Source organism: Epinephelus moara, chromosome 9 (assembly GCF_006386435.1).
Source record: "Epinephelus moara isolate mb chromosome 9, YSFRI_EMoa_1.0, whole genome shotgun sequence".
NCBI classification, from domain to species: domain Eukaryota; kingdom Metazoa; phylum Chordata; class Actinopteri; order Perciformes; family Serranidae; genus Epinephelus; species Epinephelus moara.
In genome coordinates, this window is record NC_065514.1 from 21252900 (window position 1) to 21279726 (window position 26827).

At 42.3% G+C, this 26827-nt stretch overlaps 1 protein-coding gene across 2 annotated transcripts in view; it reads right to left on the reverse strand.

Moving 5' to 3' along the window:
• The window catches only part of ric1 (RIC1 homolog, RAB6A GEF complex partner 1), a 45382-nt gene that overhangs the window by 3691 nt on the left and 14864 nt on the right, over positions 1-26827 (reverse strand). The window contains exons 3-26 of one of the 2 annotated variants that reach the window (XM_050052487.1): positions 16887-16966; positions 15513-15620; positions 12018-12163; positions 11674-11810; positions 10814-10902; positions 10011-10099; positions 8252-8396; positions 8082-8130; positions 7747-7926; positions 7432-7644; positions 7227-7265; positions 6594-6704; positions 6330-6419; positions 6034-6194; positions 4509-4647; positions 4300-4416; positions 2796-3203; positions 2361-2672; positions 1993-2151; positions 1629-1765; positions 1137-1417; positions 599-811; positions 307-484; positions 24-212 (exon numbers count right to left, since the gene is read on the reverse strand). In XM_050052487.1, the coding sequence (XP_049908444.1) occupies positions 24-212; positions 307-484; positions 599-811; positions 1137-1417; positions 1629-1765; positions 1993-2151; positions 2361-2672; positions 2796-3203; positions 4300-4416; positions 4509-4647; positions 6034-6194; positions 6330-6419; positions 6594-6704; positions 7227-7265; positions 7432-7644; positions 7747-7926; positions 8082-8130; positions 8252-8396; positions 10011-10099; positions 10814-10902; positions 11674-11810; positions 12018-12163; positions 15513-15620; positions 16887-16966 (3770 nt within the window). Of the gene's footprint in view, positions 1-23; positions 213-306; positions 485-598; positions 812-1136; positions 1418-1628; positions 1766-1992; positions 2152-2360; positions 2673-2795; positions 3204-4299; positions 4417-4508; positions 4648-6033; positions 6195-6329; positions 6420-6593; positions 6705-7226; positions 7266-7431; positions 7645-7746; positions 7927-8081; positions 8131-8251; positions 8397-10010; positions 10100-10813; positions 10906-11673; positions 11811-12017; positions 12164-15512; positions 15621-16886; positions 16967-26827 lie in introns of both variants that reach the window. The other variant, XM_050052486.1, reaches the window with a different exon arrangement.

Below are 26827 nucleotides of genomic sequence, written 5' to 3' on the forward strand. Positions count from 1 at the left end.
TAAAACATGACTGCCACACTCACCAGTCAGTGGAGACCCATGCGTCGACAGCTAATAAGCCGTTACAAACACTCTGCACAGTTTCTTGGGGAACTTCGGGGCTGTCCAGGAAGCCGATCACCTGCTTTATCACGCCGGCGTCCCGAAGGATCAAACCAATCACTACGCACCACTCGAGACATCCCGCCTCCATGAACACATGAAGGAGATACCTGAAGGACACAGAAATGCTGCTTTAGTTTCACACTGGGTCAAACAAAGAGAGCAGCGGGATCATGGAAGTGAGGTTTAGTGACGATATCTCACCTGAGCTGCACCTGCGACTTGTGCGGTCCTTTGTTTGCCAGCTCCATGGAGATGTGCTCCAGCTCAGCCTGGCTCAGGCTCAGAGTGGAGGAGTTTTCATCAACCATCGTCCAATCTCCATCCACCACTGAGCTGGTCTCTGTCAAGTCTGTGGCCGAGCCGACGCTGTACTCTTCCACTAGAGGGGTGAAAAAATGAACAAGAGAAGGACGGTTATGGAAAATAAAAGCTGGTGACGACTAGTGAGTCCCTTTTTTGAGTGTTAATAGTTGAACAGTTTGAGTCTTATTACCTTTGTTGGTGAGCAGGGAAAGGAACGCGTCATGTGTCTGTGGCGAGTGCTGGGTGGAGTGAGCGGACGAGGCCGTGTCCATGTCTTTGGGCCTCTGCCCGAGCCCGTCCAGCCAGGTGTGGTTGGTGGGAGATGCCTGAGGGGGCGCTGTGTCCATGTCGCTGTTCAACAGGCTGTCGGCTGACTGCGACTTTAACAGCCGTGTGCTCAGCACTGACAGTGACAAGAAAACAACATCATGATATATTGGAATAGAGAAACCCAAGTTCACATATTGATATTAATAATGTATAAAATAAAGTAAGTATGGCTTGTTCCCTTTCTGTGTGCTTTTTAGCTCGCTAACAAATCAATCTGTTCCTTATTTGCTGCAGCCACTAATCAGTCTAAATTTAAGGTTTACAATGTTGAGCTTTCAGTGATGTCTGATGTGTAAAACAACATAGCTGAAAAACAGCACTTCTGTAAAAACAGACTCCTCAAGATTTGGTTCCTTTTCTGGACAGCTTCTGTACTGCCTGAGTCCTGTGTCACTCACCTGTGCGACACCGTCCGTTCTTCAGAGGTGAGCTGATGCTTCCCACAGGAATAACTGGGAAGGGCCAGAGAAAATCCTTGTGGAGTTTCTTCAATGCAGACACAAAATCCTCAACGCGGGCCACGCGGTTTCGTTCGCGACACAACCAGCCGATGAGTTCGAAGCCCAGCTGTGCAGAGAAGCAACCCAGGTCGCGGAGGCGTACCTGCTCAAGGAGGTGGCGGGCGTGGCGCCAGAGCATCATGTCGATATACATGTTCTCTGCGCACTCCACATCCCGACTGACAGGAATTAACACAGGGAAAAGGAGAGGTAGAGAGAGAAAATGTGGAAACATTTAGATGAGAACAATTTAAGCAAAACACAAGAGTACCAGTACTTAAAATATAAATTAATGTAAAGTCCTGCTTTAGGTTGGGTCTTCAAAATCAGACCCATGCAGGACTCTGGATCACTGTGTGTGTGTGTGTGTGTGTGTGTGTGTGTCCATACCCTTTAGCAGAGGGTCCGGAGGGCATACTGAAAGTCTTCTGCAGGTTGAACTTGCCCGTAGTGATGGCGTCTGCTGACTGTGACAAACTGATGCTTCGATTTCTAAAGAACTCAAAACCGCCTGTTGAGCTGGGTTCCTAAAGACAGAAATTAACAGTTCACTATTTTATGTTTACAGTATGTTTGTCGTTGCAAAGCATGATGGGGTGTCTGATCTGCTGAAATGGAAAACACTGAACATGTGATCTCAGTTCATTTGCCTGAAGACCTGATAACTTTTCCTTAACTGATACCTAGAGACAGTCTACGAAAAGTGGTAAGAAAAGGAAATTAATGTTTGCGGAGATTATTTGAAGTTCTTTACCTGAGTGGTAGGTGTCGGGGGCGGAGTCTCCATTTCCCCAGAGCCAATGGCTTTGAGGAATCGGATCATGTGCCGGCAGAGGTCCCACTTGCCCTGCTCAAGCGCCGTGTTGAAGAGTAGAGTGGCGTGTTGTCTGCTCACTGCAGGAACCTCCATATTCTTTACAGATGGATAGGTGGAAGAGACGGAGAAAGGTAGAGACTGTGTGAGCATTTTATGATATCATGACACCCTAAACAGATTTAGTCAGGCGACGATTTTATCTGAGGTGGGAGTATGACTGAGACTTTTTTCATGTTTCTGTCCTAAGCTGTCTGATAACCCCTGCATTACACTGTGGAAGGCTAACTGAATATGTGTGTCACTACCTGCAGTATAATAAGATAGGAGGCTGCTGTGTCCAGGTCTTGAGCCATGAGACACTCCTCAAATAGATCTTTGGGGTTTCCCACAGCGGCAAACAGGTAGTTCCACAGGGCGTACTCCGTCTTCCTGGCACAGTGGACGATGGTCTGGAGGAAGAGGGGGAACTCGGTGATGAACTTGGCCACGGTGGGCAGCAGAGGGTCTGGGATGGGCTCCCGCGACGTCGCCTCTTCTTCCAGCACAACGTGCACCATCAGCTCCATGACATGGGGGAAGTAGGGGAGGGAGGCACATGACTGAGCCAGCATCAAAGCCTGCGGGAGAGGGAACATTAAAGAGCAGAAATATTGGACTTTGTAGGTGTGCAAACAACCAGAGGTAGTATCACCACCACTTATTGACTCAGCTGAGGGGATGAGATAGGAAGCCTCATGTACCTGTTCACCCAAGTTGCGAACAAGCAGCTGCCTCAGGATGTGATGGAGGTAGATCTGGGAAGTCCTCTCTACGGTGCAGAAGGGAAACAGCGCCTCGAGTGGCTCGGAGGATCCCTGCAGCCCGTCATAGAGCACAGTCTCATTGGTTGCCCCCAGCACCAGGGCATCCTCGAACAGCACGGCCAGAGGGTAGATGTTGATGTGGAAGGGCAGCATGATGCGTCTGGAGAGGAAGGAGTGGGGCTTGCGATGGTCTCGAGGAAACAGCGGCAGCCAGACTTTCATGCCCGCCTCACCGCAGGACAACCACAGGGCCTCCAGCAGGTGGCGCTTCTTCCTGTTGGAGCGACAGGTGGTCCACACGTTTTCCACACACTGGGCCAGCACCACTGGAGGACAAAATGGTAGCTAAGGGAGAAAGGAAAAGTGTTGTAGGGATTTAACAATAAAAATGTAACACAGCATATGGGTAACATGCTGCTTTAGATGCTTTAGGTTCTATATGACATTCAGAGACAATCTCAGACATTAATATTATATTCATGTTCTAATTGTAGAATAGCAGCAAACCACTATTTGCTATGCGAATGTACAGGGGAGTAATGTTGACCTGACCAGAGATTGACTTCAGCTACCTCTGTGTGTTGCAATCCCAGCTCCTCTGTGGTTTGTCAGTCAGTGCATGTGCGTATCCCAATGACTCACCCATTGCTCTTGCACTGCGCACATACGGCAGTTAACACTGATATCGAGTTAACAGTGTTGTGAAAATTTAGCGCCCACCCTCCTGTTCCCCCTAGTTAACACCGTTAGCTCTGTCAGCACTGTTGCCAACTCATACACTTTGAATTTTGCATAGAGCCCCTTTAAGGTTGTAGACGACTCACCTTAAAGAAGTATTCCACTGCTGAAAAGATGTCTTTTCATAAAACTGGACTGTCTATGCAGTTGAAAGACGCAAATACTTCTGAAATTGGCTCTATATGACCATCAAAAACAGAGGAAAGGGGCTGTGGCATTTGCTCAAGAGGTAAAAAAAAACAACAACTAACAGATTGAGCTGCTTCTATACTCTGTGTCTGTGGTGGTGGGCATATGAAAATGCAGAATTACAATACTTTGAACAACAGCCCAAGAGCCTGGGAAAATCCGCCAGATTATGTATTCAGGTTGTCCAGCAAATTTTAGCTGAGAGATGATTAGCAGCGAGATCTGGCTCTTGGTAAGATGGAGGGAAGAGTACCATAATCTTTTTACAGATAGTACCCACATTGTTATGATACAAAGCTGGTTAGGCAGTTTACATAAAGTATTAAATGTTAAATGTTGCACAACTTTGATTGTTTGTAAAATTGAAGAAGGCTGCATTAATATTAGTTCCGCATTTTTTCCTGCATTTTGTTTTTGAAAAAGCACAGGAGGGAAAAAACAAGTTCTTGAAGTACTGGTGCACAACACAAAAGTGTAACTTGAGACCACTGCACTGCCTATTGTTCAGACTCACCAGCTTTTTGTTGTTGGCAGGTGTTTCCTTCTCTCGTACCTGCGGTCCTGAACGGTCCCTCTGCAGCATGATCAACTGGCCAGCCAGATTCAACATGATGCTCTCTGCCATGCAGGCCTGAGACGGACACACACACGTAAAACATGAATGTGAACACACTTATAGAGACAGGAAAGTTCAGTGTATATGTGTGTGTGTCCGTGTGTTACCTGCTGCGGGGCTTTCAATGTGATGCCTGTTTCTGTGCGCACAGAGGTGAGCGTGACGGAGACCACGAGGGCAGGGTGAGGGATGTAGCGAGACATTGACACCTCCTGCAACAACTCAACGCTGGCTGTCGGGTGTGGACTGGAACATAGTATAGTATAGTGTTTTATTTAATCATCACACATAATACAGAACGTATAAAAAACACAAACAGTATAAACAAAATCAACAGTCTATGTATTAAGTAGTGACTGAAAAGGATTAGGCAGAGGCAAAAGCTTGTATATTCCTGTCCTACATCATTAGCAATGTAAGCTATTTTCCAAAAATTCCACACAGTGAGATTTATTAGGAAGTATAAGTGAGTAGTAAATTATATACAGGGCCTCGTGGTTAAATATATCCCTAGATTTACACAGGATTGCTATTGACTTTGAAAATGTATCCTATATATAGTGAAAAAGAGGTGAGCATATTATAATTTAGTATCATGGCCTCCAGGTAAAAACACTAATGAAAAAAGAAAAAAACCAAGGCAAAGACTTGGAGTACTTTAACTTTAAGGTATTTGAACAAATCCCCAGTACGAAAGGTGACAGTATTTGACTGCTCTTATTTTCTTTGAACGTCTATGCAGTCAATGTTTTAAAATGCTGGCATGCCGCTTGCTAAAATATTTTATTCAGGTAGAGTCCCTGATTCAATATATTCATTGTACTTGACTGGAAATAAAGGTCACTAAAAATACTGAAGTAAGCAGAAATCCTTAAAGTTCTGACAAAGTTTAAAGTTTCTGAGGCTCGTCAACTACTGCTCACGAAAATCAAAGTCTACTCTCAAATACGAGAAGTACTGCTGCGGCCCAGCTCTGTCATGTGATGGGTTTTAGGTCAATAGCGTTAACTTAAAGTCTCTTTTCCCAGGGGAAAATGTGGCTGAGTAACACTATTACCTAACACTATTATGACTGCTGGTGCCAGAGATTTCCCTGGTGCTGGAGCGTGTGAAGGGAAAACAGTGTGCTGAACGTAGAGACTAGTATTTAGTTCATCCAGAGAATTTTGCCCAGTTTTCACTTTGAATTCTTTTTGCCAAAGCGGTGGGTAAAGGTTTAGAGCACTGGTTCCCAGCCTGTGGGTTTCTACCCCCACTAGGGGTCACTAAAGCTTCACAGGGGGTCGCAAGGCCTTCTTGGCTTAAAAGGGTATAAGAAAACTTTTTTTAAGCACCCGTTCCTTCATTTTTGTACAGAAAACTAAATAAAACTGTTACTTTTTTAACTTAAAATTATTATTCAAGATTAAGACTTAAGAGAGCTTCACTCCTGCTTAAAAGCCTGAAAGCATGAAAAACAAATACGTTTGACATAGAAAAAAAACCTACAAGACAAAGTCAGACAAATAAAAGCCTAACACAATGCACGCAATAGATTATCCTTGAGGAAAAGATTAATGCCATATATGCAGCGGTGAGTGCTACGTTCTTAAGACAAGACTGAGAGTATAATGTGTGCACACAGTAGCTCACCTGTCGCTCCTCCTCTCTATGCTATAGAGGCAGATGGAGCAGTCAGCTCTGAACAGGATGACCATGTCTCTGAACACGTTAAGCAGCAGAGTGTCTGAGTGCAGCTTGGTGACGGATGCAAAGGCATTGTCCAGGTTGGATGAGCGTTGATAGAGCCGCAACTAGTGTAAACAGAGGGAGAAGAGAGGGAGAGGTTGTAACGAGACTTTACACAAGTAGAATGACGATGACTAGAAGGAAATAAGGGCATTTATATGAAACAGTGGGGAAGTGAGTAAGTGGTGCTTCAGTCTCACCTGCTCTTGCTGGTCTGTAAAGTTGTAACAGGCCACCACCACATAGTCCTTCCACCAAGCCAGACCTCCTGTCACCGTCATGTTCTGCTCCTATAGGGAAATGCAACAACACAGGTTAGAATTATTTACTTGTGCACAAATATATCAAAACTTTTCCCAGAGGTAACACTTCCCAATCACCAGTTGTTCATTGAGAACTTTACTTAAGTCCTTCAGAGAAGGTTACATGTTGTTATTTATGTTTCAGTCTACAATGTCACATACCTGAGTGATGTTTCCAAACAGCTTCCATTTCCTTGTAAATAAGGAGTAGTGTGCAAAGCCCCGCCTCCCCGCTACAGCCATGCACTGGCCTGCTGTGTCTATGGCTGCAAACTGTACACACACACACACAAACCAATAGATTTCCATAAGGCAAACGATATGTCATGTATTGACACAGATTAAAAAACACATATAGAAAACTTAAGTTTTATAGACATTTTATTGGCTACCAGTACACTGACATATTGACAAGTCTAGTTTGTTTGTATAATCATCTATCATATAAAATGGGATTTATAGGCTCACAGCAGCAGCTGTTCCCGACCCAACCCGAGCTCACCGACACGAGACGGCAAATTTGACTATACCTTACTTCTATACATTTTCTCTCACTCCCACACCTTGTAAAACAATAATTCTGCTTATGTACAGACTTGTGAACGCAGCATGGTTAGTTTACTTTGTAAACATTACTGCTCTGTAAACGTAGCAATATCGCAGCTTCAAGAGTCTGAGCACACATGGGTGAAATGATATCTGTACATAATGTTTGTAGCATCAGATGCCCATGTGTCCCGGACGCAAAATGACATACACACACACACACACACACACACACATTCCCATACTTACCCGAATAGGCCAGTTGCTCTCTAGGTATGTGCTGTGAATCTAGAGGAACACAAAAATGCCATGAGAAATACAAGATAATAACTATACCTCAATCCACTGAACAAGGCTGCAATGAAATATTATATTCTACCAAGAAATATTTCAAAACTCTTGCCACTGGTGTGTAACTCCCACTAAACCAGGTGTGATGACTGTGCAACCTTACCTGGACCACGTGCCAGTGCTTGTGTCCCAGTAAAGTGCTGAGTCCCTGAGAGAGAGAGGAGTCGGGGTTGGGGGGATGGTGCAGTGGGCTGCCGTCGTGTGGGTGTAAGTGTGCGTGCAGGTGTGTGTCAGAGGTGCTGTGGACCTGCGAGGGGTCACCGCAGGTCAGGTAGAGGCGGTCTTCACCATGGAGCAACACCTGTTCCTGGTTACTCTGTATTACGGAGGGAGGAACAAACAGCATGAATGTTTAATGTGTGTGTGTGTGTGCACGTACGTGTGTATTCACAAACACTGATGTTATGTTTCCTCTCACCGTGCAGGGGTTGACTGTGAGGGCACTCTTGATGAAGTGGAACTGCAGTATGCCGGCCTGCAGGGAGGGGTGAGAGGGTGTGTCCATGTCCTCCTCCTCCTCCTGCTGCTGCTCTTCCTGCCTCCTCCTATCCTGTTTGTAAGGGAGCACCCAAAGGTGGTAGCCCTCTGCTCCCCAGCTCTGGAAAAGGGGAAGTGCAAGTCAGTATGCATGTGTAGGGAGTTCAGTATCATTATCCCTTAAATAAGCATTAAAATTCAGGACTTAAATATCTAGATGTCCTTTTTTTATGTTAAAATGTAGATGGTGTGACAGTAACAAACAGATCCACTTGCCATAGAGCTGATTTTAATAGGGTCTTTCTTGGTACCATCAGAACGATACCTGAGGGGAAGACACAAAAAAATAAACATGAAAAAAAAAAAAAAAAAAAAAATCAAGAAAAAAGTTGATGTGAATTCACACTGAATGAAGGTTGTACTAGTGCATTTGTGTGTACACCTACGCAAAGTCCTCTCCCAGAGTGCAGATGAGGTGAGCTCCGAAGACACTCCACAGCGATAGGCCGCCACACTCCCATGTAACCATGGCAACGCTGTAGTCAGGTGACCAGCAGATCAGCTTGACTGGGCCCGTCTTGTTATAGGTGTCTGGACAAGCAAAGAATGCAGAGACGTTATTAGAGTTCACAAAGCTTTTCTTATAGTTGTACTTTTAAAAATACAAAAGTGAATGTTCTGCAAATGGTGCGATGGAAGCATTGTCTCATATTTGACACTGAATCAAGTTATACTGTGCTCTTCTTTATAGAAGGGTAATCTGGGAACATTGTCAAACACCCCTTGTTTTATTCACACATGTTGTAGTTAGTGGCCAAGACTCTTTTTGTGCACTGAGCTCATGAATATTTGGTCTTTTACTAGCAGGACAGGACAGAGCTTGATATTTCAGAGGGATATTACTATTTGATGAAAACTCTGGCAGTAGCTGTGCAAACTGTTTTGAAATGCACTTTCCTTCTGCCTGTATGCTAGCTCAAAATAACTTTTTATTTCCACATGGATCACAGCTTTCTAGAGCGTGACTTTCTGATGAAACACAACTTAATTGACACAGGATCTGTTTTTGGACTGAAAAATAATAATAAAAAAGTAACTGAGATCACTGTTGGAGTATGCTGCTTATATTTTGTTTTTCATGCACTGCAAACAAAATAAGACATTTAAGACGATGCAGGTGTTCAAATATCAGTGCTAAGATTTAATTGTACATCAAGAGGATAAACCAGGGTTTCTGATGGACTAAATTTAAGATTTTTTAAGACCTTTTTAATAACACACAGAATGCATTTTAAGACCTGTTACACAATCATTCTGCCCAAAGTATAAAAGTACAACGGAAAACCAGTAACGGTGTAACAATACATTGATTTGCATCCGTATACTGATTCAGTGATCAACAATCCAATATCATCTGTGCTAAGTGAAAACATTAATACATATAATCATCCTTAAGATGCACCTTTATTGCGAAATTCCTATGGCGTCTATGTATGTGTCACTAATGTCCAAGCACACCTACTTCCCAAACAATCTAACAGTGCTGGCACCAGGGCATGGAAATATGTACTGATAGTGTTTCATATCAATCACAGGCCCCTGAATTGAATCCAGTCGAAACTATGTTGTGACAAACTGTGTGATATCAGCAAATATTGTATCATTGTCCAAGAATGTAATATCATTTTGTGATGAATCTAGGGATATACATCGCTAAAAACCAGTATGAACGATACACAATCCCGCTTTTAGTTTATGAGTGTGTCACATCTTGCGGCAGCCCATAATCAGATACAAAAGCATTTTATAACTAATATTACTGCCTACAGAGGGCAAGAGAAAATACTTAAGACTTTTGTAAATTAAATTTAAGACATTTTAATACCAACTAAGACCGTTTTTGCAGACACTAAAACTGTTAAAGACTTTTAAATCCCTGCAGATACCCTGGAAACTGATAGATTGACTGTTAGAATTGTGATGGCTCTCTTGCCAGTTCCCCCACTAGGTGGAGCTATGGCTTTATGTCCAATTACAGTAGTCTGACTGAAACAGATGTGACCTAGGGGGAAACGCAGGCATGTGCACCCAAGAGAGAGACAGCTGAAGGAATGCAAGTTATCTCATACAGGAATGTGTGCAGGGCTGTGACACAGAGAGACCAAAAGGAGAAAAGAGTGAGATGGGGCGTATGTGCTGTGATACCTGGGTAGTGTTTTGGCGTGAGCTCCAGTTTGTGGGACAGCTGCATGGATCCTGTCGTGGTGTCTATCATGTACACCAGCACTGAGCCGCTGTGGTGAAAACAAACACATTTTAACGGCCATAATTTGTTGCCTGGGGGAGTAAAGGCTGCGGGGTAACACACATAATCAGAAACAGCTACTACAAGTGACCTGTGGCTGTAATTTGTAGCAGAGCCTCCAGGCTACACCTCTTGTTGACTGCACGTACACACAGGCACATACATCTATACCAACAACACAAGAACAACTCAAGGTCATTATTTCTGTTGTGTGTGTGATTGCAAATGATTAATCACAGAGGCTTAAATCTAATTTCTTCACTAAAGACTGTTTGTTATCCTCTTGCTCATTCAGCTGTAAAAATCACAGCGATCTACAACAGCGTAACAAGCACTTTTATCAAGGAGGGTTTTCAAAGGTCTATTCAAACAATGCTCAAAAGACTCAGATGAAGAGTGCTGCTTCAGAGAGGTACAACATAGAAGAAGATGAAGGAGGAGGAAGGAGAGGAGAGAGCAATGAGGAAGAGAGATTCCTGCCAACCTGGCAGATTGCACAATCCATTGGGAGTTTCTGACGAGCACACACTAGGTAGGCCTCGGCAAACACAAACTGGCAAATTCTCACACTGGACACACACACACCGCATGGACAACAATCAATCACTGTAACGCACGGATGCAAACAAACGCACACACACAGGTTTTCTTCCCAACACTGTCCTGTAAAGATACGCTCAGAGAGGCAGTTGCAGACACATACCTGGCACAGCCAAAGGCCATCAGTCTGTACTTGTTGTTGACAGCCACACAGGTGCCATCGGTCACATCTGCTGCCCAGACGCCCTGCAGCTGCTGGACACACACACAAAACATTTATGAATAACTGAATGTGTGTAGGATGTCAGTTGCAGGTCAGCCGAGCATGTTTCCCGTGCTGTTTCCTTTAATCACATCACTTATATTTAACTTCAAAATGAGTTGATTAGTCTAAATCAAACTCTACAGCAGAGAATGAACACACAGTATCAGCAGACGGCTTGGTCACGATTTTGATTTGACATTTATATCTGGACACATTTGTATCTTGATGGTGACCTCAACACCCACTTTCCAATTTCAAGAGCATCATTTCAGCCAAAATTTTAGAACAACGCTTTAATGGTGAGCTTCTCTTGCGTTCTTGGATGTGAACAGATATTTTACAGATATCATTACTGCTTAGCTCCTGCCAAAATAACGCAATAGCCACAAGTCCTGTATTGAATCATATCATCATGACATTAATAAAATAAATCTTCAATAAATCCTCAATAAAAATATTGTGCTGGCCTTTTTATAAAATTTGAAAGCCTGTTAACTTGATTATGTTGCATCATGAGTTACTTGTTTCAGTATACAATCCGGGATTTTCCTGATTAAAATAGGACAGCGGTGATTCCTGATGTCATGGGGTCGGATGATGCCATATGCTGACATGCATATCGGTGGCCTAAGTTATAGAGCTGTCATCAATGCCATAACTATTATACATTTTCCATAATCTGGGTTTGGATCCTGTGTTTGCTCTTTAGTAAACTGTGTGCATGTTTAAACTTAGTGTGTGTCTGTGAGTATTCTTACATCTGCTGTGATGGTGTTGCTCAGTGGTGTGATAAAGCCCAGGCGCCCATCACTCAGTACCACAGCGAAGCCGTCCAGGGTCACACAATACTCCATACAACGGATATGCACTCCTTCCAGGTCAAGAGAAGGACCACCTACACACACATACAGAAGTTGAAGTATTCTAACGGCTGAATCTGGAGCTGAAGTTAATTAAAACATTGGACAAGGTGGGGGCAACTGTGGCCAGAACATGTATGTGTTTATTTCCCAGCATTAAAAAGTGATTGAAAACTTTGTCAACTAGCATAAAGTCTGCTCTCTTCTCCTGTGTTTAGCTGTGTGCATGAGTCCTCTCTAACCTCGAGCAGACTGCAGGTCTAGCGAGAAGGGGATTGTAGTGAGGCAGATGGCCTTGCGTCCGTTGCTGCCCAGCCCGTCCCAGTGCAGCACGTGGAGGTAGCCGTCTGCGGTGCACACCAACAAGTCCTCCTGGAGGGACTGCAGACTGGTGGGAGGAAGAAGAAGAAACACAGAAATGAGCGCTGAGGTCCAAAAGACAAGAAAGAAACTGTGGAGGAGGAGGTAGTAAGAGACAGAGCAGGCGGGGACGGTAGGTAGGAAGAGTGGGAACAAGATAACAAGCAGCAGTACTGGGAAACAGTGGACTAGTCATCATCCAGCTGTGCCCTCTGAGTGGAGCCTGAAACTTTTACCCTCCAGCTGTGATGAGGCCACATAGCTGCCTGTGCCAACTCTCACTGTCTTCACACAAGGGAACAAACAACAGTGTGTTTGTGTGTGTGTGTGTAAAACGCTTCATTGTCTTTCAAATAGCACGAGAGGTCGAAGATGGCACAGTGAGACAAGCAAGAGGAGGAAAGCAAGAGCGAAATGACAGGGAGTTGAGGGTGTCGAGCACAGTGGACTTTTAACTGTGAAGCAGGCGACAACTTTTACTGTAGTTTCACAGCAGGAGACACCCACTCATCTCCTGCACAATCAAGCTGTGCCTTTGAAATGCCAGCAGAGTGCTCTCATTCAGATGACTACTCTATAATCTCTGTCAAGTGCACACAGTGGAGGAGATGTGACAGATGAACACGAGGACATGAAGGATGCGGACAATACAAACACAAGATAAACAAAAATACAGAAAAAGAAGAATAGCTCTTTTCACTCAGCAAACAAAGACGTTGAGTTGGAGGGTGTGGGGGTGATAATCAGAACGCTGAAAAACTAGAAGAAGACAAGACACTCAAAAAAGAACTGAAATTAGCAAAGACTGAACCACCACACAGGAAGAAAACAAGGCGGACGTAGACACTGCCTCTTTTCTAACAGACTCCAGGGTTTTTCTTTGGCTTTAATAATTTCTTCTCATCGATGTTGCTATAATTTGAGGACTTGGTTTTAAAGCCCAGACACACCAAACTGACATTAAAGAACTGGTGGCAACAAAGGCCGACTGTTGTGTTGCCTTACATTGCCTGTCCATGTCAGTTTGGACATGGACACACCGCAAAGATTACACCCAACAGCCAACTAGCATGTATGCTCTGCGCCTACATGAGAAGAAATGACCTTCCACACCAGCAGGTGGTGGTAGTCTGTAGTCATCATTCAAAATGGGAAACAAGAAGACCAACAGGACGGATTCAAGAAGCTAGTTAGCCCATTAGCACGTTAACAACACAACCCAATGTTAAAAGAACAAGTGATATTTACTGTTTGCATGCAAACTAAGATAAACCACAACGAACAGTTTCTGCTAAAGACGTCAATGGCAAAAAAAAAACCCTCATCTAATGTAACAAATGTTTTGAACGCAAGTCTTCTTGACTGAAGTTCCTCATGCATTGATTCACTTCAGTTGAATGGCCAAGAGTGTATCAGAGTGATTCCTCTCACCGATGGGCTCTGCAGCCGATTCATCCTGCTGAATTAGCTAAAAACAGCCAAGAAGGGCCAAATAGTGCCAACAGTGTGGGACACACCACACAAACTAGGGCGACAGACGCTAACCGATGGCCTGACATTGACCAATTGTTGGCTTGGGGTTTAAGGGCCCTCAGAGATCCTCATTTAAACCGCCAAGAGCTTCTATGGTAACAATGACAGGAGGGTTTTTTTCCATATTTATTTCTAAGTGCACAGTCAACTTATAATAGGCCTGAAGGAAAATCAAATGATTCACTTAGGTACACTTCAGATGCTGAGAGGTGGCAGGCCTGAGCGCTATGCATTGCAACAGGTAGGGGCTGAAAATATATCTGTCTTCATACAGGTGGTGCTGATTTAAAAATGTAAAAATCAGCTTAATCCACCAAAATGGTGACAAGTCTTTCCTTCAATTATCATTTTACGTAGCTGACTACGAAACGCAGAAGACAAAACAGAAACACATTCACATTCTGAATTTGTAACGAGCGAGCATGAGGTAACAAGACAAGCAATCAATCTCACTGAACCAAATTACCAATATGCCTTGTTTGTCATCTGAGTAAATACTGTCAAGAAAACACAAGGCTGATTTGAATCAGTTACGCTCCAGGCAACAAAAATTAAACCAAAATTAAAATAGTTCCTTCTGTCATCCTTTAATCAATCATCACTAAACCCTTCCACCCACCTCTATTCATCTGCCCATCACTCTCCTCTCTCCGAGTGCCCCTCCATCTCTGCAGATTCCTGTATTTCTCTCTGCAGGCCTTTGTGTTGAAAACTGACAGAGTGGAGGAGCTTAGCCTCTCACTGCCAATGTTGACTTTCCATGAGAGGAAGGAGAGAATTTTTCAAGTTTTTACTCTGAGCCAAATGCCCTTCACAGCCGCACAAAGAGCAGGTCACTTTTAACAGCTGCAGCTATGATGGAAATTCTTGAAATATCCACTGGTGAGCTGTGTGAGCAAAGACAATGTAACTGCAGTTTAAATCGTAAGTGTAAGCTACAAGCTTTAAAATGTACAAAATGTATAAATCCACATCAATAGTGGTAAATCTATATCAGGAATTACATGACATCGTTCTGACTTGTGTAGTTTTTAATGGTTTTAACGGGAGACATCTTGCCTGACATGAATTATTTGAAATAAGAAGCTGTGCACCAGTGCAGCAATTGTGCTGTCTCTTAGTTTACAGGAAGCACTCACATTAAAATACATAGTGAGCATATCTTTTGGTGGTTATAGTGTGTAACGGCAGCAACAGAAAGTTTTCTTATCCTGCGGGGTGTCAGATAAGCCAGGACGTCAGCTGAGTAAGCAGCCTTCAACTGGCCCAGTACACCTTTACCCGTTTTCTTCCAACATGGAACCTAATATTAACTGTTCAGACCATTTTGACCAAAATTAAATTAGTTCAGAACCCGTTGTTCTCAGCTAGAACCAAAAAATAGCAAATGTTCCTTGACCTGAGGTAATACTTGGTCCATGTTTGTAACACATCCTTGATTACAATGGTTCCACCCAAAACTGGTAAAGGCTTGTAGGCTTGTTCACTAGATAGCACCAAGGTTCCACGAGACTTAACCAGTTCACGGACCAGAGCTAATTTGGTGCAAGTGGGGCATTAAGCATACACACTGCTAGAGGAATGTGGCCATATGCAGTCCAGACTCCCTTTGAATGTGGTCTTTGTGATCAGATCTCAAGATGCATGGAGGACACGTCTGGTGCACTCACACCTGTACTTAGAGATGTCTACTTGTGATCCAGTCACCCAAGATGCATGTTTATGCCAGGTGTATACAGGGCCGATATGAGGGAGGGGCAGACGGGCAGACACAACAGAGAGAAACACAAACAGGGAGAGAACAACAGAGGAAGAAATGAAAGGATGATATGACTCCATCCTACCTGGTGATGGGGGCCTCCAGATCCACAGGCTTCTTCATCTCTAAAGACAGAGCGGGGGCACATTGCTCCTCCTTGTAACCCGGGGTCACCTTCACACGAGGACTTCCTCTGTGCAACACACAAATATGTATATTTGTGTGATGTGTAAGGAAAACAGTTGAAATCCAGAAAATGCAACGTATTTTTAACTTGGAGCTGAAAAGATCGCTGAGCATGCCCTGACTTGCCTGACCTCTGCTGGTATGCTGTCAAGGAATGTGAAAGACACATATCCGCACACACTATTGACACACCGGCATACAAACACCACATACACACAAGGCATGGACATCGGATACAAAGCACAACGGAAGCACTGGTAAAAGAGACAGAAAAGCATGCAGACACCCCTTTGCACACATGTGTGCGTACTTTAGATCTAGGGCCGTTTAGAAAGCCTTCCCAGGAGATCGGAGGCTGTTAAAGCAGCATATTGATTCCTCATGCTTTGACAATGAGATACTCATTAATCAGATATGGATGTTATATTGCCATGACCATGTAGTATATTTGTCACCTTTATTAATCAGTGATGGCTACAGCAATTAGCAGCTAAAATTTTCCTATCTGCCTTTATCAACCATGTAAGCACAGCAAATGATGTATTACATATTTAGTCAAGAGCGAACACAATATTACATAAGAGGATTAAGTAGCAAAGCCCTAATGTATTCCTACTGGCGTAGTTAACCAGCTGCACTGACAGACAGCTGCCGGGTGATTGCTAACGAGACAAACTGCAGCAGGCAAACGATCCCGAAAGAGGGGGGAAAAATGCAGTTGACACTAAGTGTTTATATAAATCAATGCTGTGGTTGTTTCTAACCAGCAGTGTCATTGTAATTTGTCATGTGCAGTCATAACAACAGCACATTAGCAGGGCTAATATTGGGACGTCCACTCTTTCAACTGTTCAAATGTAACCCTAAGCAGATACAGCTAACATTCAAGACTGATATAACATGCATATTAATGATGGCTAAATGGCTCTTGAAGGACAAATGATTTCTTGATGGTAGGGCTGGGCAATCTATCAGTATATCGATATTGTGATACGAGACTAGATATCTGAAGTGTTGTCTTTTCCTGGTTTTAAAGGCTGCATTACAGTAGAGTGAAGACATTTTCTGAACTTTTAATTATTACAGTCAACCCTATAATATCGATATTGAAGTATTTGGTCAAAAATACTGTGATATTTGATTGTCTCTATACCACCCAGCCCTTGTTGATGGTGTAACTTCCCTACAAGCTACAGCTTTGCCAGCTCTGCTCCCTTTACCTCGGCATGTGTTTATCAATATGTATGAGAGTTTGTATGCGTGCTGTACTCACTTTGGATAGACAGGCTCATAGAGGTACTTGTCATCCCCTCCACCCAGCACATCAAACAAGAGGATGTAGCCCTTGGCAGTCTGAAAACAGAGAGAGAGAACCGTCATTAAAAAAAACATCAATACAATTGCTCAGCCACTACTTTATTATCAGACAGAGAGATGGAAAGAGAACACACAAAAAAATCCACGACATGTTCGAGATAAAGAAACTGTAAAAATGGATGGAGATGCAAATGGAGATTTAAAAGGAGAATTTAATATTTTATACTTTGAATGTCATCGCAAATTTGCAAAGCCGCTCAGTGCCTGTTGAGGCAGCAAGAGAGAGAAATAATGAGAAGACAGGAGGGAAGAAAAAGGGTTCATCAGTAAACAAAAACATCATCTATTACCATCACAGAGGAGATGGCAACAGATCAATATTAAGCTGTGTCTCCTTGTTAAAATAGGACCTTCTAATCATGCTGGTTATCTCAAGAAAACAAAATCCACACCCATACTGTTTGATGTGTCTTAGCGGAGTCCATCCTTTGACAAACAATTATAGTAACACTATGATTACTTGCATTTTAAGATATTTCATGTTTTTCTATATCCCCTAGCTATGAGTTACAAATGGGGAGCATTTGCAACTCAACAGCTGTCATAGTTAAGAAAATATTTGTATGCAAAGGGAATTATGGTTGACATTTCCCCGCACTGCACAATCCTGAGCAGGCTGAGCTGTTGCTGATAATGATGCTCCAAAACAAATTTGTCAGCATTTTAAAACAGTCGAAACACTCGCTCCAGGCTTCCCTCTGTGGGGAAGCTCACACTATCTACAATGTCAGGATGTTAGTAAAACACAATACTTGTATGCGAGTACAATACTGAAACACTGCTTTTTCCACAACAACTCGCACATATGCAGACACACAGTGCTGAAACTGAGCCCGTAGACTGAAACATGACACGAAACCTGATCTTAACTCCACTGTCTGCAGCAATGCAGCATGGGTTTACAATGGCTGCACATAAAGGGACTTCATTTATGCAACAGAGTCACCTAGATCCAGAGTGAGCTTAATGCACAACCCATTATTCTACTCTTTACAGTATTTTTCCGGTTATGCTTCACTGTAGGATGATGTTTTGCTCATACTATTATTGCTATTATAGTTGGTGGCAGAGCACTCGAGTAACCCTTGACTTTTTGAGAGTGGTGACATTGTTGTTAGTAGCAGGCCAACACATTACCATAGCAATAAGAAAACCCAAACCAGAGAGAGGCTGGAGCCAGCAGCAACATGAAGCTTGACTCGAAAAGAGCAGCCACAGCCAGAGAAAAGACAGAGCCAAGCTGAGGCCTGCTAAACCCATCAACAGCCTTGGAGCTCCACAAAGACGCGGATGAGCTACAAAGTCAAAAACTGCCAAACAACAACAGTCCAGCCTGCATCAAATCTACTTAAAAAATATAAGAAATGCCAGTTGTCAATGACTCAAAAGTTTGTAATGCTTGTGCTGAGGACGTGTGCAACTTGTCAGCATAAAGCCTTTTGATCTTTTAAATACAGCATATCTCAATGTGAAAAAATACACTTTAAATCTACATACAGGTTCAACATATTAATTATAGGGTAATGTTGTGGACTAATTATATAAAGAACAACAAAGGTTAACTGTGATTATGGTCATTTCCAAAAAATCATGTACAGGTTGTGGCTCAGTATTCAAATTAGTTTTTTAATGTGGACTGTGATGAAAACACCATAAGGGTCTGTGTCCATATAGTGGTTTTTCTCAACTGTTCCCAATGAGGAGAAAGTGTATGCAGCTGCCTCAAGAAAAAACACCATGTCCAATGTCTCTTTTTCAGATCGCTTCGGCTTTCTGGTGCAGCTGATCCGAGCACCCCCAGCTGGAAATCTCAAAACTTTTCAGAAAAGCGCTGACGACAGCACTGCTGCTCCTTTAGCTAGGCTACTGTCTAACTGTCACAACAAAGACAGAAAAGCCCATTTCTGGGAGAAAATCAGCGGGACACTGAATGTTGCTGGTGAGTCTTGTACTTTTATCACCGTAGGCGTTGTAAGCTTGCTGTTAGCTGTGTAGTCAACCCTCTATTAATGTAGCGTTATGTTAGCTACCTGGCTTACATTAATGTCCAGATACTGTAATCATAGTCACAAAACCCATATGTGGGATGAAACACTCCCGGTGCCCTGCCACCACTTCTCTGCCAAAGGAAAGCGCTATGTGGACATACACAATAAGTCACATGGTGAATTTCCATTATCCAGATTAAGATTGTTTATTTTTCCACTCAAGAGGATGTTCACAAAAAAGACGTGTCCTATTTGTGATGCACAAAAAATGTGTTTCCTACAACTAAATGTCAGGCAAACTGATTCCAGTATGTTTCAGTACCATTTTAAGAGATGACAATAACTGATGGTGACTATAGTGATATCAGCATGGATTTCAGTTATTATGGCCAGGATAATCATGACATAAAAATGTATATCGTCCCATACCTAATTCAAAGCTTCATCTCTGACACTAAAAAATATTTAAATATTACAGTTCAAATATTTTTAATGAGACAGAGATCAATGACAGGGTACATATACATATTAGCAGTCAGCCATCAGCCGCTCAGACCCAGATGGGGCGAGCTGAATTACTGAGTTGACGTCACACTATATGAAGTCACCATCTTTTATTGTAGGAAATACTCACATAACTAGATCCCCATGTAAATGCTAAACTGCTAAACATGATGAAAGTGATACTGCACGTGTGCACAAAATCACCATCTTTCAAAGACATCACTAACAAAAAATGACGTGATAATTAACTAAATCACTGTCAGTAAAGTTTGGTGTGATGAACAATGATATTACAAACAAGGTGCTACTGATTATAAACTTCCTGTAACATGACCTTTACTGTCTAAGTGAATCACAGACTTGGAGGAGATACAATCACTGTTACACTGACTTTAGTGTGTTGTGAAAAGTTTTTTGCACAGATGAAATAGCCACCTCAACATATTCACGTAAGCACTTTATATACAGTTCTAGATGATCACAGTAGGACACAGTCTCATCACAATGACCTAGTTAGTTAATATAGCCCAACATGCTCATGCTGTCCACATAAGAATACGAATAATAATTGTAGAGCGTGTATCTGCTACGTTGAGTAGCAGACAGTTTTTCCTCACTCCACTAGACAAATTTGTGCAGTGGAGTGAGGAAAACTGTCTGCTACTCAACGTAGCAAAAACAAAGGAGATTGTGGTGGACTACAGGAAGAAAAAGCCCCCAGCTTCTCCTGTCTGCATCAGTGGGAGTGACGTGGAGATTGTGGAGCAGTACAAGTACCTGGGTGTCCTACTGGACAATGAACTTGAATGGTCCACAAACACAGAGGCAGTGTACAAGAAGGGCCGGAGTCGGCTGTATTTTTTGAGAAGGCTCAGGTCCTTTAACGTATGCAACAAGATGCTGCAAATGTTTTACCAGACTGTTGTAGCTAGCACTCTTTTCTTTGCCGTAGTGTGCTGGGGGGCGGGTGTTAAGAAAAAGGATGCCAACAGGCCAAATTCAATAAGATCATATACAACACCACCCATCCTCTCCATAAAATACTGGACACACTCAAGAGCACATTCAGCACCAGATACAGACTCCCCCGCTGTTCAAAAGAGCGCTACAAAAAATCATTCATACCCACAGCAATACAACTGTACAACTCCTCCCTCCGATCAAACTCATATGCACTTTGAACCATTCTCCCCCTTTTTTTTTTTTTTTTTTTTTTACAAAGCTATCTATTGTACTGTTTTTATACACCTTTTTATACCTTTTATTCACACCTTGTGATCTTATGTACTTTTTCTTGTGTCAGTATGTGTGCTGTGTTCTTGTGATTTGTGTCTTTTTTGTCATTATTGCCCCTGCTGCTGAGGACATTTTAAATTTCCCCCTGGGGATTAAATAAAGTCTATCTATCTATCTATCTATCTATCTATCTATCTATCTATCTATCTATCTATCTATCTATCTATCTATCTCCACCATGGCTGCACAGTTCTCCATATTTGCTAAATCAATAGGAAATATTTAGAATTTTTTTTTTATCTACATCTGATTCCAGATCTGCATCTAAACAGACTTATATTATATACTATACTTATTAGTGAGATTTTTAGACACATGTGCGTCTCACAAATACACATTTTTGCATACATACAAATGACAAAACTGAATAAAGAAATTAAAACAGGGAATTAAACAGAAATGGCTGCAAAATTGTCAGTGTATTCAGTTTTCTCATGGGCTGAAACAATGATGGAACTTAAACTCATCCCTTGCAGAAAACCAATATAACAATGTAAAAATATCCCATTACAGGTGAAATGCTGCATTCAAAATCTTGCTTAAGTAAAAGTACATAAGTATTATCAGCAAAGTCTATTTAAAGCATCAAGTAACATTACTGGTTCTGCAAAAAATGTCTTGTTACTGTGATATTGTTTTATATGACAATATGAGCTTGCTAAAACTGATGCTACGATGTGTCAGGTAGTTTAGTCCAGCTGCCCCTCCTGAGGGCCACCACATAAACCTGAGGGGTCATGACATGATTAATGGGAGAGTAAAGATGAAAGTTCTGCTATATAAATGTGTTTTTATTTTTTGGAGTATTCACATTCGATGGTTATTAAATGAAACCATCTGAGAATTTTAGAAGAACTCCTAACAACTCACAGTAATCCTACCAGATGTTTTTTTTGTAAGGGGCCAAATGGCTGGTTACTACTGGTTTAATTTTGACAGTGTGTTAAGTTTTAGCTTGTGTTTTTAATGTTAAATCTTAATCTGTATCTATAGCTCTCTAATACATGCAGTGCAGTGAAACTGGAACTCAGAAATGCAGTAGAGTGCAAGTATAAAAGTAACAAAATGGCAAGTACCTCAAAACTTTTACTTAACTACAGTATAGTTCTTGAGAAAATCTACATTTAGTTACTCCCCACCAGTTTTTAATTGGCAACCATCGTCAGCAGAACAGTGCATAGACCAGCAGAAATACTCTATCCTGCATATATCCAGTTATAAGATGGAAAGAAAGTTCAAATCGTCTGAAGTCCTGCCTGTCAAGTCTTCAATCCCAGGAGCCCCCCACTGTGCCCCTATATTCGCAGAATCAGACAGGCTTCTTTCCCGGCAGGGGGCTCAGAGAGGAAATGTGAGTGTGACTAGCCAGCTACTGTACTTCAAAAGCATGTCAATTACAGAAGGAAGGGAATCTCAGTGAAGTATCAAAGATGGGTGGGGGAGGGGCGAGAAAACTATCTGGCATCCTAGGAAAAACTTCGGCAGTGTCTCCCACTATCAACATCTCATCCCTTTCATCTGTAGTTTGATCACATTAGATACGCAAAAGCATTCACACACCCATTCATCTCTTCACGGGACTGTGATCAGGTTTACTTCAACTCAGCTTGTCAAATATGTGGAAAAACTGTGGATGAAAGGGATGAGATAAGAGAAGAGAAGGCCACAGCTGAGATATGTCCCGTGTCTCCAGGACTCTTGGTGCTCTTGACACATTCACACATGCAGAGATAATGATGCAGGAAGAGGCAGGACGCCGGCCTTTGTCAACCAAGGCCCAATACACACACAGGCACTAAAATGCAAAAGGAAAAATGCATCCAGTGGCTCAATATGGGAGGAGGGGGTTTAAAAAGCTTTCTCTTTATGTCCTATGACAAATGGAAGTGGCAACAAAGAGCTGCAGCTCCTGAACCAGCCGGTGGTACTATCAAGGGTCACTCATGAGCCTGAGTGATGCCAGGACCAGCTCAGTTTCAAGTGGCCAATTCACTATTTTGGCCTACCCTCTCTCTTCCTCATAGCACTAAAAAACACTGCTACATTGGAGGTGAATGTTAACATCATGCTGACCTGGTTTTTCAAAATGTCATATAATCAATAAACTGGGTTTCCTCCATAAATCTAAGTGAGGGATTAAGTGAAATCTGGTTAACACAGCTGAATGATTTCCTGGCCATGTATACGTTTGACTAAAGGGCAATGCTGTAGAAGCAAAAATGTATTTTATGATGTCCTGCTTTGGCCTGGTTTCTCATAACAACTTACGGGCACATATCCACACTCAATAACTGGCATATAAGAGGCACATAATAAATGATACTGTAATTATAGGATTTAAGACAGGGCTTTAGCTCTTGTCACGTAACACTTCCTCTTCTTCCCTTGGCACTTCGACACTATGCAAACCAACTATTACAACTTGATGCTGCATTTGAAAGAGGCCGACATCAAAGGACTGACTTAATGCTGCTGTGAAGACACAGACGAATAGAAATGAAGAAGGAAAAAAAGCTGACTGGAAACTACTCGAGTTCGGGCTTGCAAGTAGAATGAAAGCAGCGGTTTTCGCAGAGAAAGTAGCAAGTCAGCAGAAAACTGTACACCATGTAATAGCGTACTGAGGCATCCTTTCTGCATGTTTAAACAAGCTCTGGAGGTCCACACACACAAACACACTCTCTCTCACAGTGGCCTGTGGATATCTGCAGTAGCTCCCTGAAATTAGGTGCACTTTAAAAAAAAATGCAACCACTCACACACACACTTCACAGATATTAGGTGCCAGTGGCTGTCACTGCAAAACTTAGTGAAAATAAGTCAGATGTGTTCTGCTGTGGAACAGCTGCACCACTTTGCAATGGCAGATGCAAATGTGTGCATCACTGCAACATGTGAAAGTACACTGCTGTCAGGAAGCCCTGCCTGAAGCATGAGAAGACTGAAGATATATGATCACCAATCTCCGCCAGTTTATCAGTATTCTTCCTTAGAGTTTAACATGAGTCATTACATCCCAGTCATGCTTTATTTTTCCTATCAGGGAAGGAATTATGCACAGTAGGGCTGCCACGATTAGTCGACTAATCGATGACTAATCGACTATTAAAATAATCGGTGACTATTTTAATAGTCGACTAATCGGTTTGAGTCATTTTTCATAGAAAAGTACTATTAAAGTACCCCAAAAGTCGACTAATCGGTTTGAGTCATTTTTCATAGAAAAGTACTATTAAAGTACCCCAAAATACTCTTACTGCAGCTTCTTGCGTTCAGATATTGGCAGCTTTACACACTCTCCCGTGACACTGAACTAAAACCCTTTGGCGTGAGTATGAAACAAGACATTAGATGACGTAATTTTGGGGTTTGGGCGAGACAGACCGCCATTTTTCAACATTTGAACACATTTTTCGATGAAATGATTAGTCAACTAATCGAAGAAATAATCGACAGATTAGTTGACGATGAAAATAATCGTTAGTGGCAGCCCTAATGCACAGTAGATAGATAAATCTCTATCATCCCTGCTTGTCATCGGGAGCAGAAGAGTAAAAGTGGATAGCCAGAGTAAACTCTTAATTTTAACTAGAAAAGTGTAGCTATCTGCCAGGTGGCTGCCGGAGCTGATCAGGACCACTTTAGGCAATACACGCTGTGAAGGTACGCCTGGTGAAATTGTCCGTCCCAGCTCCCTTACAATCAAAATGGCTGCAAAAATAACAAAAACGGGGACTATTTCATATTGCATCATGCCTAACTTTGGTGGATCATAACATGAAAAATTACCAAATCTACAAAATCTGCAAGTCTACAAAATTGGGCAGGCACAACGCTCCACATCTGGAACGCTCCCGCTGTGGTATGACATCGTGCGGAGGATGGAACAAAACCTCGGCACAGCTGTGGCTGATGGAAGTGTCCCTCCCGGCTTCCTTATAATCCAGATGGCGGTGAAGATAACAAAATGGGGACTATTTGGGGTGCCAAGTAGCTCATTGGTTTTAGTGGGCATCCCATGTACAAAGGCATTGTCCTTGCCGCAGCAGCTGTGTGTTAGATTCCACCCTGCCAACCTTTGCTGCATGTCATTCCCTCTCTCTCCCTTTTTCACGCTTAAGTCTGCCTATTAACGGCAAAAGCCAAAAAATAATAGAGAAAAAAACAAGTGCTATTTCATCTTGTAACGTGCGGAACATTCCTGGATCAGAACATTTTGTGTATAAAATTAATCTGCAAGTGTTCTGGTTTAAAATACGATAAAACTTTCTTGTGCATGTCAGCTTTTGGAAATGCTTGACTTGGTTGAGGACTTGCAGCTTCTACCAGCTGGTTTAAAGGCGTGAAGACTGAGCAGTCTATGACTGTATAAAACAGTCCACAGAGCAAATTTTTAAACAATTGTGAATCACCTAAACCACAAGAGGTCCTTGAAGATAAATTCATAAATGTTCACACTAAAAATTAGGCTGATTGGTCCAATAGTATGTGGAATAAACTGAGATTAGTTGATGTTTGATGGAGATTATTAGAGTACAGGAAAAACGTTAACATAGTAAAGAAGTGATACATACACTGGAGTTAAGACCTGAAGGTAATGTGATCAAGGAGGGAACACGGTGAGAAGAAACATCTAACCCAGGGCGGCCACAACACAAAGTAAAGCCTAAATAGTATACAGAGTTGAAAATCCTCTCTGATGCAGTCTCAGCACAATTATGTTTATTGCAGAGCTTAAGGTATGCTCCTGTTATTGCATCCACATCCTGAGTGTGTGTGTATGTGTTAGAGATAAGACAGGAACCTGAGGGTTGCATTTGTTTACAGAAAACATTAACTGCAGCAGAAAAATGCTGACTCTGAATTTTGAGTCTACTTCTTATTTTCAAACATTCTGTCACCCTGTTGACTCCTGCTGAACAATGACTAATTACAAGTAAAAGTGCCGGTAAAATATTTGCATACTTAGTTTATTATTCTTTTTACCTTAAACCTCGTAATACTTGCAATGCTCATATTTACATAAGCTTATAGTATGCATTCATATGTAAATGAAACTACATCTGTGCCATAGAAAAAAATCTTGGTTGAAAACACTTTCCTGAGTGCTGCTGAGTGAGAGTCTAAAAACAGAACAGGAACATTTTGGCCTCGGACGGTTCCCAAAACACACACAAGAGGAGCTAAATGCTATAAAGTATTTCCCCTGTTTGAAGATCCTTTCATGATTACTGCCACACGAAAAAGTCCATCCCTCTCGCTCTGTCAATTGCTTTAGCCGCCTCTCCTGCACTCTTGCTCTCACACACACACACACACACACACACACACACACACACACACACACACAAGCTAAAGATAGTCCTAGGCATGGTTTATGAGGGTGATTACGTTAGCCTCAAGGTCTGCAGGGTGTGTGAGCAGCCAAACATCTGGGAAACAGCTGGTAGTTTAAGTGAAGAAGACTACTGCCTGGGCAACCCTGGCCTTTATTGTTCTGCAGTCCCTGACTTCTAAAAGTCTGCTCACCCTATAATTACACTACAATGCTAATGAGGGTGAGAAATGTTATGGCTTCTAAGAGATAAAAAAAATCCAGCTTGTCAAGACACCACATAGCCAGCGGGTAATATGCAACATAGACGTAGCAGACATGATGTGTATATGGCATCATAACCTTTTGTGTGCTTGGATGGAAAAAATCTGGCTTCTTATCAACATGTTAAGATGCCACGGCTTTTGTGGCATAAATATAATGTGCAAAAAGGGTGTATGTCATCACAAACCTTTCCAGTTTGAGTTATATTACTGAATTTATGACGACTGAGAGTGAGTGGGTGACAGAATGACAGGCCTGCTCAACAAATATAAAGGCATACATCAACCCTATCATGGTTATTCTTTGACAATGGGACCACTTTTGGATTCAGCTGGTTTATTTCCCACTACAGTAGACTTTATGGGCTTGTCTGCTGTGGACTGAGAGCAGTTACTTTTCCTTGTTTGATCTTTAAACCCTGTGACCCTGTGTCAATTGTTTATCTCAATA